The sequence below is a fragment of the Pezoporus flaviventris genome, unplaced genomic scaffold (genome assembly GCF_033815535.1).
Source record: "Pezoporus flaviventris isolate CSIRO_AGI_PZ_B2104156 unplaced genomic scaffold, CSIRO_AGI_Pfla_v1 ptg000001l, whole genome shotgun sequence".
In the NCBI taxonomy this organism is placed as follows: domain Eukaryota; kingdom Metazoa; phylum Chordata; class Aves; order Psittaciformes; family Psittacidae; genus Pezoporus; species Pezoporus flaviventris.
Genome location: NW_026892549.1, coordinates 42,841,436 through 42,853,873, shown reverse-complemented (window position 1 = coordinate 42,853,873; position 12,438 = coordinate 42,841,436). Strand labels below are relative to the sequence as shown.

The window sequence follows — 12,438 nt, the reverse complement described above, 5'->3', positions numbered from 1 at the left end:
CAGAGATGCAGTAAATGTGTAGGAGCAAATCATTAAAAGAAATTAGTTGTTTAATCAACTCTTGGGGCACGTAGCACTCCAAAATGTTTTTAATCTATTATTCACTGATACTCTTTTTTTTCTTTTTTTTTAGTTACTTTAATTTTCAAAACAATTTTAAATGAAGCAGTGTTTCTTTCCTGTGCAATCTATTCTTAAAATATGTATCTCTATCTAAGATCTCCAGGTGAGATTCTGGACAAGGAGTACTCCACAGTATGTCACAACCACAACTGCCCATAGCCTTCAAACATACCTGGCAGCCAGTTTCATAGCAGTACTTCCCTCTCAAGAAATTAGAGGGCTTACGCCATGTGTACCATGTTTCTTTTTAAGAATCTCAGCAAATTGTGAGTTCAGACTCAAGGGTAGAGAGAGAACATCCTCTACTGTGCAGCTTTTTGCATGGTCTTTGCACAGCCTTTGTGTGTGTGGATTGGGGCAAGGAAGCTTGCTTTTATTCTGCCTGAAACTAAGAGCACCTGGACACAGGGGAGGAAAGGGAAATCTAGTATTTCATTGTCCTTTATTTTTGTCTGGTATATCCAAATGTGGCTTCTACTAACTTATTCTTGCATTCATAAAATCTGTAAGGACAGTACTTCAACTGGGACTTGAGCTTTATATTTGGTTCAGAATACAACTGAAAATTTCATTCTCCTGTCTTTCTTCTCTTGCCTTGTTTCATTTGTTTTGTAAATTAATGAAGAACCTCCTCCATTGCAACTCCTGAATTCTGAAACTAGACAAGAGGGTAGAAAGGTTGTTTAAGGTATTAGCTGAAATACAATTTACAACTGTTTAGTACATTTTAACCTGAGTGATTTTTTTTTTTTTAATTTTTTTTTCCCCTTTTGTAACAGCTGAATTTAGATTTCTTATAAATCCACTTTTAAGGGCTGTCCACAGCAGATCCTTTTTAGTTTACCCTGACATTTAAGTAGTCCTAAATAGATTGAGAGGTTGATCTGCAGGCTATTGATTAATCACTTTTTAACGCCAAAAAGACCTTGAAAGCTATTATGCATGTCATTTATGGTATTGGTTCATGCTCAGTTCTGTTAAAAAAGCGAAACCAAAAAATTAACCCTCAAATCTGGTACAAAGGAGTCATCTGAGAGGTACTCATTGGCTATACAGGCCTTGTTATCTGAAATCAGATGGCCCTATATTCAAAGAAACTGATTAGGATATTTCTTTTTATATAATACATCTTTCTTCCATCTTACTTATTCATCACAATATAGCCATATTAGTAGTGATTAAGAGCTGCACGCTTTGCAAAGTTCATGATTTTATTTTGTTCAAGTGAGCTGTCAGATGCTGGCATAGCACGCCTTGATTCTCTAACATTGTTCTTAAGATTTGCTTATAGGTTTTGCAGGAGTCTCAAAATTTTCAGTATTTCAGAATTCAGTCTATCTTTCTTGTATTCAGTGTAATGTTTACTGTCTCCTTAGGCAATCTTAGTGCTCCTAAGTGTTCCTTGAACAAACCTTACTTTTTCTACTCTTTTGACCCTACTGTCTGAATGCTGGGAAATAATTACACCGTGTAAAGATGAACTAGTGGATAAATTTGCACTTCAATACTGCCACATGATATGATTTTAATTTCTTAAATTAAAACCTGACTCTTATTTAGGTATTTGAAAAGTTTACGAAAGAATCAACATCCTTACTGGATGAACTTGCTCTAATTAACAATGGAAGTGATAAAGGAACTCAACAAGAAAGAGAGAGGTGTGTGATTCACTTTTTGAAATCAGTGCTTTTGGATTATAAAATTTCATTGGAAATCCAGACAGTATGAAAAATATGATATGCCTTAAATATTTTAAAACGTGTAAAGAAATTCAGAAAGTTTGTAATGTAGACTACAAAGTTCACCTGTGCGTGTGTGTGTGTGTGTGTGTGTGTAGATGGATGCTAATTTGGCTCTCAAGTACAGGAAGCTGTACTTCTGTTTTGATAGGAGTTGAAAAAGTGAGGGCTTTACTGGATGAGGAAAGAAAACAGATGGTCTCTTAACAGTATCAGGTAGCTCTGCCCTTAGTTAAAATTTTTAGTGCTAGTGTAATGCAAATTATTAATAATGTGTTTGTTACTTTATAATGTTTATTATCACTAATAATGTGCTCATTCCTTTTCTCAAGATCAATAGATTTGAACTTCCTTCCGTCAGTTGACCCTGAGACCGTATTGCAGACAGGTATAGTAAGTTGAAAAATGGTCAATAAAGTAACATTTATTTTTAAGCTGAGTGAAAGCACAGAGGGTACAATAATTATCTTAGTCATCATCACAATGTAACGAGCTTATCAATTAATGTCATATTTGTAGGATTAAAAAAAGTGTTAAGAAATAAATGGAAGATCTCCAAATGCACTTTAAATACAGTTTTTAATAATGCTAATAACATCTTTACAGTATTACCGTAATTAACATGTTAAATTTTTAGAGTACATTGTTTCTAGATGATGTCAATATGCTGGCCTTATAAAATGGTCTTATTGCCCACCAAATGCATGTAATATAGATAGCATTTTCTAACACAATTCTGATAATGTGCATCAACCTAGTTTTGAGCTGACTGTCTGTGAAAGTGAAGCACGCAGTCTCCTGACTCTGCTACTTAGACTCTCCCTTCAGCATTAAACATTTTGTGGTTCTTTGATTGAAATTGGTTTTTTTTTCTTTTTATGCTCATTTTCTCACTGACTATTAAGTATAACAGACTGATTTGGACTAGAAATTTGTTGCAAGGTTTGTGCCTTTGTAGAATAGGAAGTAATGCATAGTGTTAAGGTGGTGATCAGAGTCTGAGTGTGCTAAGAATTCTTATCTTACAGCCTCCTACAAACCAGTGTGTGGGTCACAGATAACATTTTCCTTGGAGAACTACTAGTTTTATATGCCCTCTGTATAAAACTAGTTTATTTCTGTGTGGGATAATATTGTTTGAGTTAAAAGGTGAAACAGTTGTTCCTTGCTGTGGTCTTTAAAGTTTTAAAGTATGAAGTGTCTGTAGACGCTGTCACTAGATTTTAATCTAATTGTGTATCCTCCTCTAATGGTGAGATTTTTGGTCAAAATAGCACTTCAATTTTCTGTAAGCAGATGGCCCCCAAGAACATTACATTATGTTATTTAGATTTAAAAATGTTTTTACCTTGAAAATGTTTCTTTACTGCTGAAAGACTGCCATAAAAATTTAAAATCATCCCAGTAGAACTATGACTTGTAAAAACTTTAAAATCTGCTTACTCTGCAGCTATCTGTGCCTATCTTTGTAATAGAATAAAAGATTAAATCTGAGATATTTATTTCTCTAGTATGGCAAAATGTATTTGAATTTTTAAGATGTTTGTTTCAAAATAATATATACTGAGTAATTTAAAGTTGCTTGCTGCAATCGCCAAAGCCCCCTGGCATTTTGATTGTCTAGATAGTACCAGTTGAATTTACATACTATATTTCTGCATCTTCCTTGAGGTATTACAAGTACTATTCTAATGGTACTTTTTCCTTTTGGTGCACTGGCACCTTACCATTTTAAGACCTGCAGAATTGATGAGATAGATTTTCACTTTTACATCACTATTTCTTTAGTGACCGAGCACAGTTTTATTTGCCGACTTGTTCATTGAGCTTTTGGGGAACAAATTGATCTGGGTTTCCTGGTAGTATGGTGTTTACATCGTGAAAACTTTACCACATCTTAACAATAACATTCTTCAAACTATTTAAACAAAGGATTAAATAGTCAAAACATACTATATTTGCATCTGTGAAAGTTGTTACACTCTAGAGAGTCTGTGCACAGAAAAATGTAAGAAAAGTAAGAAAAAAGAACATTAATCAATATACTTAGTGTTCAGCTCCACACTTTCTATGAGTTTTGTACTTGCTATAAAAATCCTGAAAGGTAACAGAGATACTGTATGCTCAGTTTGTTAGCGCTTCTAGGCCATGTCATCTAAGAGTATGAATTGAGAGAAATAAGTAGGATTCTGCACAGTATTTTGAAGTAAAACAGAATACAGTTGCTTCAGGATTATGTTGTGGAAGGTTTTTTTTTACATTAATCAATACTATGTTAATATCAATTATAATTATGGTATCTCTTACATATATGTAAAATATAACATGTGATTTGTACCATGTTTAATGACTGATACAACACCACAAAGTTTGACCTATGCTCTGCGTGAAGTTGTATCATTAAATGTGCCTGGTACATGAAAGGGCATTAACTGCAAAAATGTACCATTGGATGGTCTAAAAGCCAGCATGCTTACTAATAACTTCTGTGCTTGTTTTTTTTGCTAAATTAACTGCATCACTATATGTATTCTTAAAGGTCATGAGTTACTATCAGAGTTACAACAGCGTCGATTCAATGGTTCAGATGGAGGGGTATCCTGGTCTCCAATGGATGATGAACTACTTGCTCAGCCACAGGTCATGAAGCTCCTAGATTCACTCAGAGAGCAGTATACCCGCTACCAGGAAGTTTGCAGACAACGTAGCAAGCGTACACAACTAGAGGAGATTCAGCAGAAGGTAATGCAGGTAAGCATGGAGTTGTTCTTGTATACTGCGAGGCAGAGGTTTGAGTTGAAGTCCTAGATTGCATTTCCTACAAAAGTAAAGCTTCAGAGGTGAGAGTTTCATGCTTCCTTTCACCTCTCAAACTGCAATGTGCTAGTTTTACTTGATGCTTGCATTGTGGCTACCGGAGTGACTTTCCACAGGCTATTCTTGTACATGGAGGTGATTCAGCCATCATGCTGAAGAAACTTCCTGTTGTCCCTTTGTTGTATGCTGTGGCAGTGTACTGCTGGTTTGGTACTTTGGAAACAGGCATATAATTAGCATTTTCAAAATTTTTTCAGCAGTCTTGGTAAAGAAAATCAAGGAAGTGGAATTAATCTATTCCTCAAGTTTTGTTGCTTGAAATTAGACTTGCATGTTTTTAAGCTTCTGTATAGTTTGATTATGCAGAAAATGGAATGGGTGTTGCTTTTAACCTTTCAACATTCACATTTCTGATGTGTGAGGAGTACAAATCAAGTACTTGCACTTCACAATGTTCCAAGTATGGGCAGAGATAAAAACTAATCAGTCTTGTTATTTTTACAGTGAAAATAGAAATCTACTGAGGAAATTTTCACTTTGAATCTTATAATTTTATTAGACTATTTATCAAATATTAAAAAAAATCACTTATGTAGTAACTGAGAATATTATTAAAAAAACCCCAAATGCTGATATGTTGAACTGGAAATAAAAAATATGTAAGATATGAAAATAGTATTATATAGAACATGCTAGCACGGCTGTCTGTATAATTGGGTGAGACTTTTCCCCTGTGTTAGAGTGGTTGAGTAAGATATGCCAATTGAAACAAAATTTGTAATGTACTTTGGCAGGTTGACATTGTTAATGCATTTAAATGGACTTTTTTCTAGGCTGTTAGCCTCATTTTGCAGTATTTGTATAAGAAGTAGTTATTTGTTTACTCTGTCTATGCAATGGAAGGTGTATAGTAAGTGAACTGAGTCTCAGTACAGAGGAAAAATGTGTTTCACTGTTTTACCCAACTGATCGGTTTTATGAAGTGCATTTATATCTAAGTGCCCTATGAGTATATGGGGAAAACAAATCTAGAAATTAAAAGCTGATTTAGTTTCCTTTTTGTTATGGGAGAAAATTAGGCTAACAGACAAAAGTAAGAAGATAATTATGGACTATAAGAAACAAATAGATTGAAAGTGCCGTGAATTTAGTTTGCCAAAGTAAACCAAAGTTGCAGTACAACATGCAGTATTTTCAGCTGGAATGGGTGTTTGAAAGGGTTTTTTTGGTGTGGTTTTTTTTTTCTTTTTTAGTGTTTTCCTGTTAGCTTTCATTAAAATGACATTCCTGCTTTTTGTATAGCTGCTTATATTACTAATCGCTCCTGGCTTGCTCTTGTATTCCTCTTTAATTTTCACCATTTGAGGCTTCTGCTTTCTGTGAACTGCTTAGTTCTTACCCCTGTCTCAAAGCCCTCTTATCCATAACCACCTCTCTTCCCCTGCAGCTTCAATATTATACCCTCTCTTTTTAACTACCCCTCTTAAATTCTATTCCATAGTTTTGTTTCCCCTTCCTTTATCTTTCATTCTGCAGTGCCAAGATAGCTCCAATTTCCAGGCATTATCTGGTGAGCAGTTCTACTAAACAGACTGCTGATGAACAACTCTGTATATTATGATAAATCCTAGCTTTGTGCCTCCTTAAGCAGAGGTGTTGGTATTTTTCTGATCTTCACAAAAATTAACATCAGGCCTTGCAGTAGTCTAGTCATTAACCATTTAAGGATATATTTTATGAAAATAACATCACTTTTTTCTCAAGTATCTGTTACACAAGAATCACCACATGCTAAGCTAACCAGTTTTAGAGGCAAGGCGGTAGTTGCTGGAAACTTCTAATGGGGAGGTGGTCTTAGTCACTGTTTCAGACTTGCATGAGAACTGTTATTTCCATGTGTGAGTTTCCAGGCCAGTGAGGTTATGGGAGGACATCTGGGTGTCTTCACCTCTAGGTCCATTCCATGTTGAACTAACAACAGCTGTGCTGAAGTCTAAAGACAACAAGAAGTTTCTGTTTAAACAAAAAGAGCCTGGAATGGTAGTCTTAATTTGCCCTAGAAATGGTAAAAGTAAGGAAGACTGAGGATGCTTTTAGAGCAAAGAGTATATGCCCTGAAACAGTGCTTTGGGTAATGGGGGGGGGGGGAAGAGGGTGGGAAGACACAAGCATGATAGCTAAAAGGTTTGTAACCTTTGAGTAACCTGTATTGGTGATGGTAATTCTTGATTACTGTTGCGATGTAGCCTAACAGCACTAGGAAGGTATTATTTGTCTTCATGGTTATGGTGTTACATTGTGTATTGTACAGTATTTCCTGAAAAACTGTGTGAAACTGTTTTGTCATCTTTGTTTAACAAAAGTCACATTAAAGAGTTGGCTTCCTGTGCTGTTTCATTAAGGTTCAGAATGTGGGGGTATTCCTACATTTCCTTGCTTCAGGACTACAGTAGTAAGTGATTTTTGCACTAGGTTCTAGATGTTTAAAAATCATAATAAAAATATTGCCATGGATATCATCTGATAATTGAAGTGTATATAAGGAAAAAAAAATTAGAGATACCATGCTTTGCTTTGAAAAATATTTACATCAAATGAAATAGCTTAATAATAGTAATAATAAAAAGCCAGTGCTGTGGTCCAAAATTGTATTGCCATGACCCTGCAGAGTTTTCTGCAAAAGTAGATCTCGTGAGATGTGACCACTAAGAATTTGTAAGAGGCTTTTGTTATTTGAATAGAGCAAGTTGAAAGACATAAATATATACCATACTAAGTTGTTGGAATAATTTTGGAATAAGTACATATCCTGTACTTACGTACAAAGTAAGGAAAAAACTCTGAGCTGTCAGGTTGAATACAGCTGTACACTGTAATTAGGCAAAACTAAAAAGAAAAATCTTGTTTGAACACAAGAGGTCTGTTATCAAGAAAACTCTGGTTTAAGCTCTTTTATTGACTTATATAAGAAATGACAAACGTGTGACAAATCTTTTGCTAGCTGCTACCAGCTTTCATGAAACTGATAAAGTTAATAAAAAGTAGTTCACTTAAAGCTTTTGAAGATGTGAATGGATTCAACAAGACTTCTACAGATCCTGATTTTCTTTCGCATAAATATATACTTTGAAATACTTCTGCTTAAATTACAGATTTCTTCTTATAACAGTTTTCATGTAATTGATTTGCTAATTTATTTTTGTTACCTTTATTTTATTGACAGGTAGTCAACTGGCTTGAAGGACCTGGATCAGAACAGCTAAGAACCCAGTGGGGAATAGGTGATTCAATTAGAGCTTCACAAGCTTTACAACAGAAACATGAAGAAATTGAGAGTCAGCACAGTGTGAGATTTTCTGTACCCTTTTCAAGTAGCAAAATAATCCTAAGTACATGCAGTTATGAACAATGTATTTTGATTCTGAGTATCTAGAAAAATTGAATAGTGCATGATTTTATGGATTTCAGAGAGAAGTTTAAGAACTTAATATGACCATTACATGTGCATGTTACTTTATTTTATGGTATAAAAAAATACTCATTTCTGTTACTTTTCTTGGGTTTATATTACATTAGAGTAGTTCTTAAGTTTTTGTGTTGAGTAAGAAGAGTATATTATACTCAGTACTCCAAAGGCAGAGTTGCTTACAGCGCTTTTCTTCTTTTCTGACTTTTCTGGATGTAGACATTGACAATTTTGTCCAGTTTTCCTAAGTTCCCTTTTCAGTCATGGCAAAGAAAATAGCTCACTGGCTTATAATTTTTCTGATGTACTTTAGAAAAACAGCCCAACCCAAACCTTTAGTTAGACACACTGGTTCTGTTGACTACTTTCCTTGATTGGATGCAGAGCTATGTGTTGTAGATAAGTGATTCCTGTCTGCTTTGTCTTCTCATTACTTTAAGCTCTTCAAGTTCTGCTCTGAAAACCAGTACCTTGTCAAGCATGAAACATTGTAACAGTTAAGATCCTAACTGGGGGGGGGGGGGGGGGGGGAATCCTCTGTCTACTTAATTGACAAAAATAATCTTTCATACTCGTGCATGAATCATATTATTAGCACTTCAAACTGAAAAAACAAGATTGAATATGCTTTGTTTTCACTTGGATATCTATAACAGAGAATTATGCTTTAGCTAAGGCTAAATACAGTCCTTGTATCCTTGAAATCCCACCAGCTTGCAGGCTGGCCTACAGTTTGCTCATCAATAAAGCACTGACAAGATGGAATGCTGCTTGGTTCTCGGGTGCTGGTAGAAGTTTGTAGAAACAGTGGTCAGAAAAAATTATTTTGAACTCTATACCAAAAGAAGTAATTGGGAGACCACTGGCCTGCCTTAAATTTAGATGCCTGTTTATAAATCAAAACTGGCTTTGGCCACAGCTCTAGAAAGATATGCTTTGTCTTTTGATTTTTAATCATCCCCTAATAGCTGAGTGTACTCTTCTTTCATTATTTTCCTTTTTTTTTTCTCTCCTAAAAATAGAATTGACAGCTTGTTATGCTTGCTTTCCTTCATGATCTATTTATTGTTGATTATATTACTACTTTTGGAAGATGCTTACAGAAATGTCTGAGTTGTTTGTTTTATAGATAAACCTTTTATATCAATTTACTTTGAACTCAATTTTCTTAATGTGCTTTTGTTTGTTTTGAGGGGGGTGGTGTTTGTATGGGGTTGTTTGTTTTTTGGGGGCTTTCATTTTCTGTTTTATTTTTTTCATTTTTTGAGCAACATAGCAATATGTTATTTTAGAGTAAATGTTTTGCCTTTTCTCTATGGTTTTGAGCTGTCATGTACAGATGTACCTAACTTGCTTCAGTGGAAAAGATCAGAAACACACTTTTTATCTCTGGTTTGCCAATCTCTTAATTTCGCAGATAGCTTGGCCAAAATCAATTACTGCAACTGTTTAAAGCTAAAAATAAAAACTAACAATTATTAATCTAGATTTTTTGGTTTGACTTCTCACTTGTCACACTTAATAAGCTGAATTTATGTGTTCAGTGTCTGAAGGAAATAAGAAATTATAAGGAAATAAGAGTCGTGTAAGCTGTGTTGATTGAAACTGTATAGTACCTGTGTGACAATGGAATATTTCCATACTATGTCATCTTAGTTGACCCTTTTGGAATAGACAAAAGGTTGATTCAGGTCTTAAATTTTTGGCTGACTGCTGATTTAACTTTTTCATGACTTCTTCTTCCCTCCCCCTTCTCCCCCCTTCTTTTAATACTCTGTTTCTTCCTGTGAGCAGATAGTAGAGGTGACTTTGGGTAAAAAGAAACCCTTTCAGAATATGGATATTTATACTCCATATTTTGCATGCTTTGTAAATAAATGATGCAAAAGCTGAAGGCATAATTTAAAAAAAAAAAGGCAAATATCCCAGCAGGAGCATGACAAGAGTACTAATTAAATCAGATATTTTAGGCCAATAGATGGTGCTATTCCATAGCACTAGAAATGCATAGGGTGTTTGAAGTTTGTTTCACTGTAGTCCAAAATAAAAGCTGTTGAGCAAACATGTTTTACTTTACAGCCATCTTAGTCATGCAAGATGTGAATGTGATCTTGATATATCAAGTCGTTTTTAAGTCTCCTAGAATTGTTAAATACTTGAACTGTTTTCTTTTACGAATACACCACGACAACATAGCAAACTCCTTTGTATCTACTCACTAATCAAAGTATTTGAAAAACAAAGCTACACGTTTTGAATTGAGTAGTATAAAGCTTTCCTTAAACAAGAAGCAAGAGATATTTTGAACTTATATTCAGAAGATAGTGATTGCTTCCACTTTGTTAGCAATAGTATTTTTTTTCTGAATGCTTTAAGAAAACTATTGCTGGTTTCAGTCACGTCACTGAAAGTAACACCTAGGAAGTTGTATGAACAGCTTTCTGTAATAGCTTGCCACTTGGCAAAAGGTCTCTTGTTTCAGTAGGGCACTATAGAAATGTAAGCATTATAAATTTATTTAAAAATGGTGGAATTCCTTTGTTGGTTCAGTAAAATAGTTTGAGTGGGAGTTAGTGCTGGGAGCTAGTAGCCATGCCTCATAATCTTCCTCTCTTTCTGCAACATTTTCTTAATACTGCAGTGCATGTATTAAAATGTTCTAAGCTCTTTTTGAGTTGATTTGAAATTAAGAAATGTTTTTTTTCCTTCTGTGTGAGAATTCATAATTATAGTGTAAGCTGTAATAAGTTCCTTTTTTTGGTCTGATTGTTAGTCTGCAGTTGGATGTATGCTACTGTAAGAGAAATAGATCTTTGTTTTGTATTATTTTAACGTTTACTTTTTTTGTGTTTGTAGGAATGGTTTGCAGTTTATGTTGAGCTTAATCAGCAGATAGCAGCTCTTCTAAATGCAGGAGAGGAGGAAGACCTTGTGGAATTAAAAGCATTGCAGCAACAGCTGAGTGATGTGTGTTACCGGCAGGCCAGTCAGCTGGAATTCAGGCAGAATCTATTACAAGCAGCACTTGAATTCCACAGTGTTGCCCAGGATGTAAGTTTTAATTTTTAAAATTTCTCAGGCTCTCCTGTCAGTACATTCTAGCCTTAGTATTATCAATATTGAATACATAGGAAAAAATTCAGGGGAGTGGGAGGAAATATAATCTCACTTGGAAAATGCTGCAAGTAATTTACTGTAATTGAAGCTGAGATGTATTTCCCCTTTGTTTAGGATGGAAGTGCTTTGTAACAAGTCTTAAATTTCAACAGTGTTTGAAATAAAATGGTTTCTAGTTTAAAAGTTGCTTTTTTGTTTTCTTTTTTTTTAATAAACTTGAGTATACCACCATGTGGTACACTTTTTATGTGTAAAAAAAAACAAAACAAAACCTAGACTTTCCCCCTCCCCCTCATCTAGGTATGTGTGCTTTTGGAATTTTATAGGCAGATGAGTTGTTTAGCCTTCATCTTGACTTTCGTTTCCTATGGATGCAAAGAGAAATGTCTAAAATGATAGACTTTCACATATTTAGAAGATTGCAGACCAAGTCATCTGAAGCTCAAACTTCTTTTAAATATCCACATTTATTTTGTTTTTCGTTTTAGCTGTCTCAGCAATTAGATGGCTTACTAGGAATGTTGTGTGTAGATGTAGCGCCAGCAGATGGAGCATCAATTCAACAAACTTTGAAACTATTGGAAGAGAAATTGAAATGTGTTGGTAAGCCAAATATTTCTGCATTTCAGATACACACATTCTAATGAATGCATTACAGGAAAAAACAACAGTAACCCCACCACCACCTAAAAAAAAGGCAGAAAAAATATCTCACTCTTCTACCTTCTAGCTAAGTAATGATCCACCTAGCTACCTTTAGTTTGCTTATGCTATCTACTGCATAGAAATTCTATCTGGGAAAGTAATCTGGAAATGTTTTCCTTTAGCTTTTTTATATGTAATATGTTATACCACCATTATCATCTGTGGTCAAACTTTTTTCCCCCACTAGTCACCCTTCGTATTTTGGGAATATAGTGTTTAGGTGATCTTTTTCTCTCCACAGTTGACCTTTTGATTGTTATTCATTCAGGTTTAGAATGCTTGTACTGAGTGTTTTGCAGTAGCCTTGAATGTATATGTTTAATGAATAGCACATTTAAGGTGGTTAAACCGTCAAGCATTTAAAATAGAGTATTTCAATTGGAAGGGACCTACAATGATCATCTAGTCCAGTATGTTGTGGGAGAGAGCTTTGAAGGAAAATAATTGATATATGGTAGAAGTAGTTATGAT

The 12,438-nt window shown here is 34.6% G+C and overlaps 1 protein-coding gene across 5 annotated transcripts in view; it reads left to right on the top strand.

Annotated features, from left to right (window-relative positions):
* SESTD1 (SEC14 and spectrin domain containing 1) overlaps positions 1 to 12,438 on the top strand; it is a 65,591-nt gene that overhangs the window by 38,147 nt on the left and 15,006 nt on the right. For 4 of the 5 annotated variants that reach the window (XM_061454596.1, XM_061454586.1, XM_061454577.1 and 1 more), the window contains 6 exons: positions 1,684 to 1,781; positions 2,195 to 2,250; positions 4,402 to 4,613; positions 7,903 to 8,025; positions 11,002 to 11,196; positions 11,751 to 11,865. In XM_061454596.1, the coding sequence (XP_061310580.1) occupies positions 1,684 to 1,781; positions 2,195 to 2,250; positions 4,402 to 4,613; positions 7,903 to 8,025; positions 11,002 to 11,196; positions 11,751 to 11,865 (799 nt within the window). The remainder of the gene's footprint in view (positions 1 to 1,683; positions 1,782 to 2,194; positions 2,251 to 4,401; positions 4,614 to 7,902; positions 8,026 to 11,001; positions 11,197 to 11,750; positions 11,866 to 12,438) is intronic. The other variant, XM_061454604.1, reaches the window with a different exon arrangement.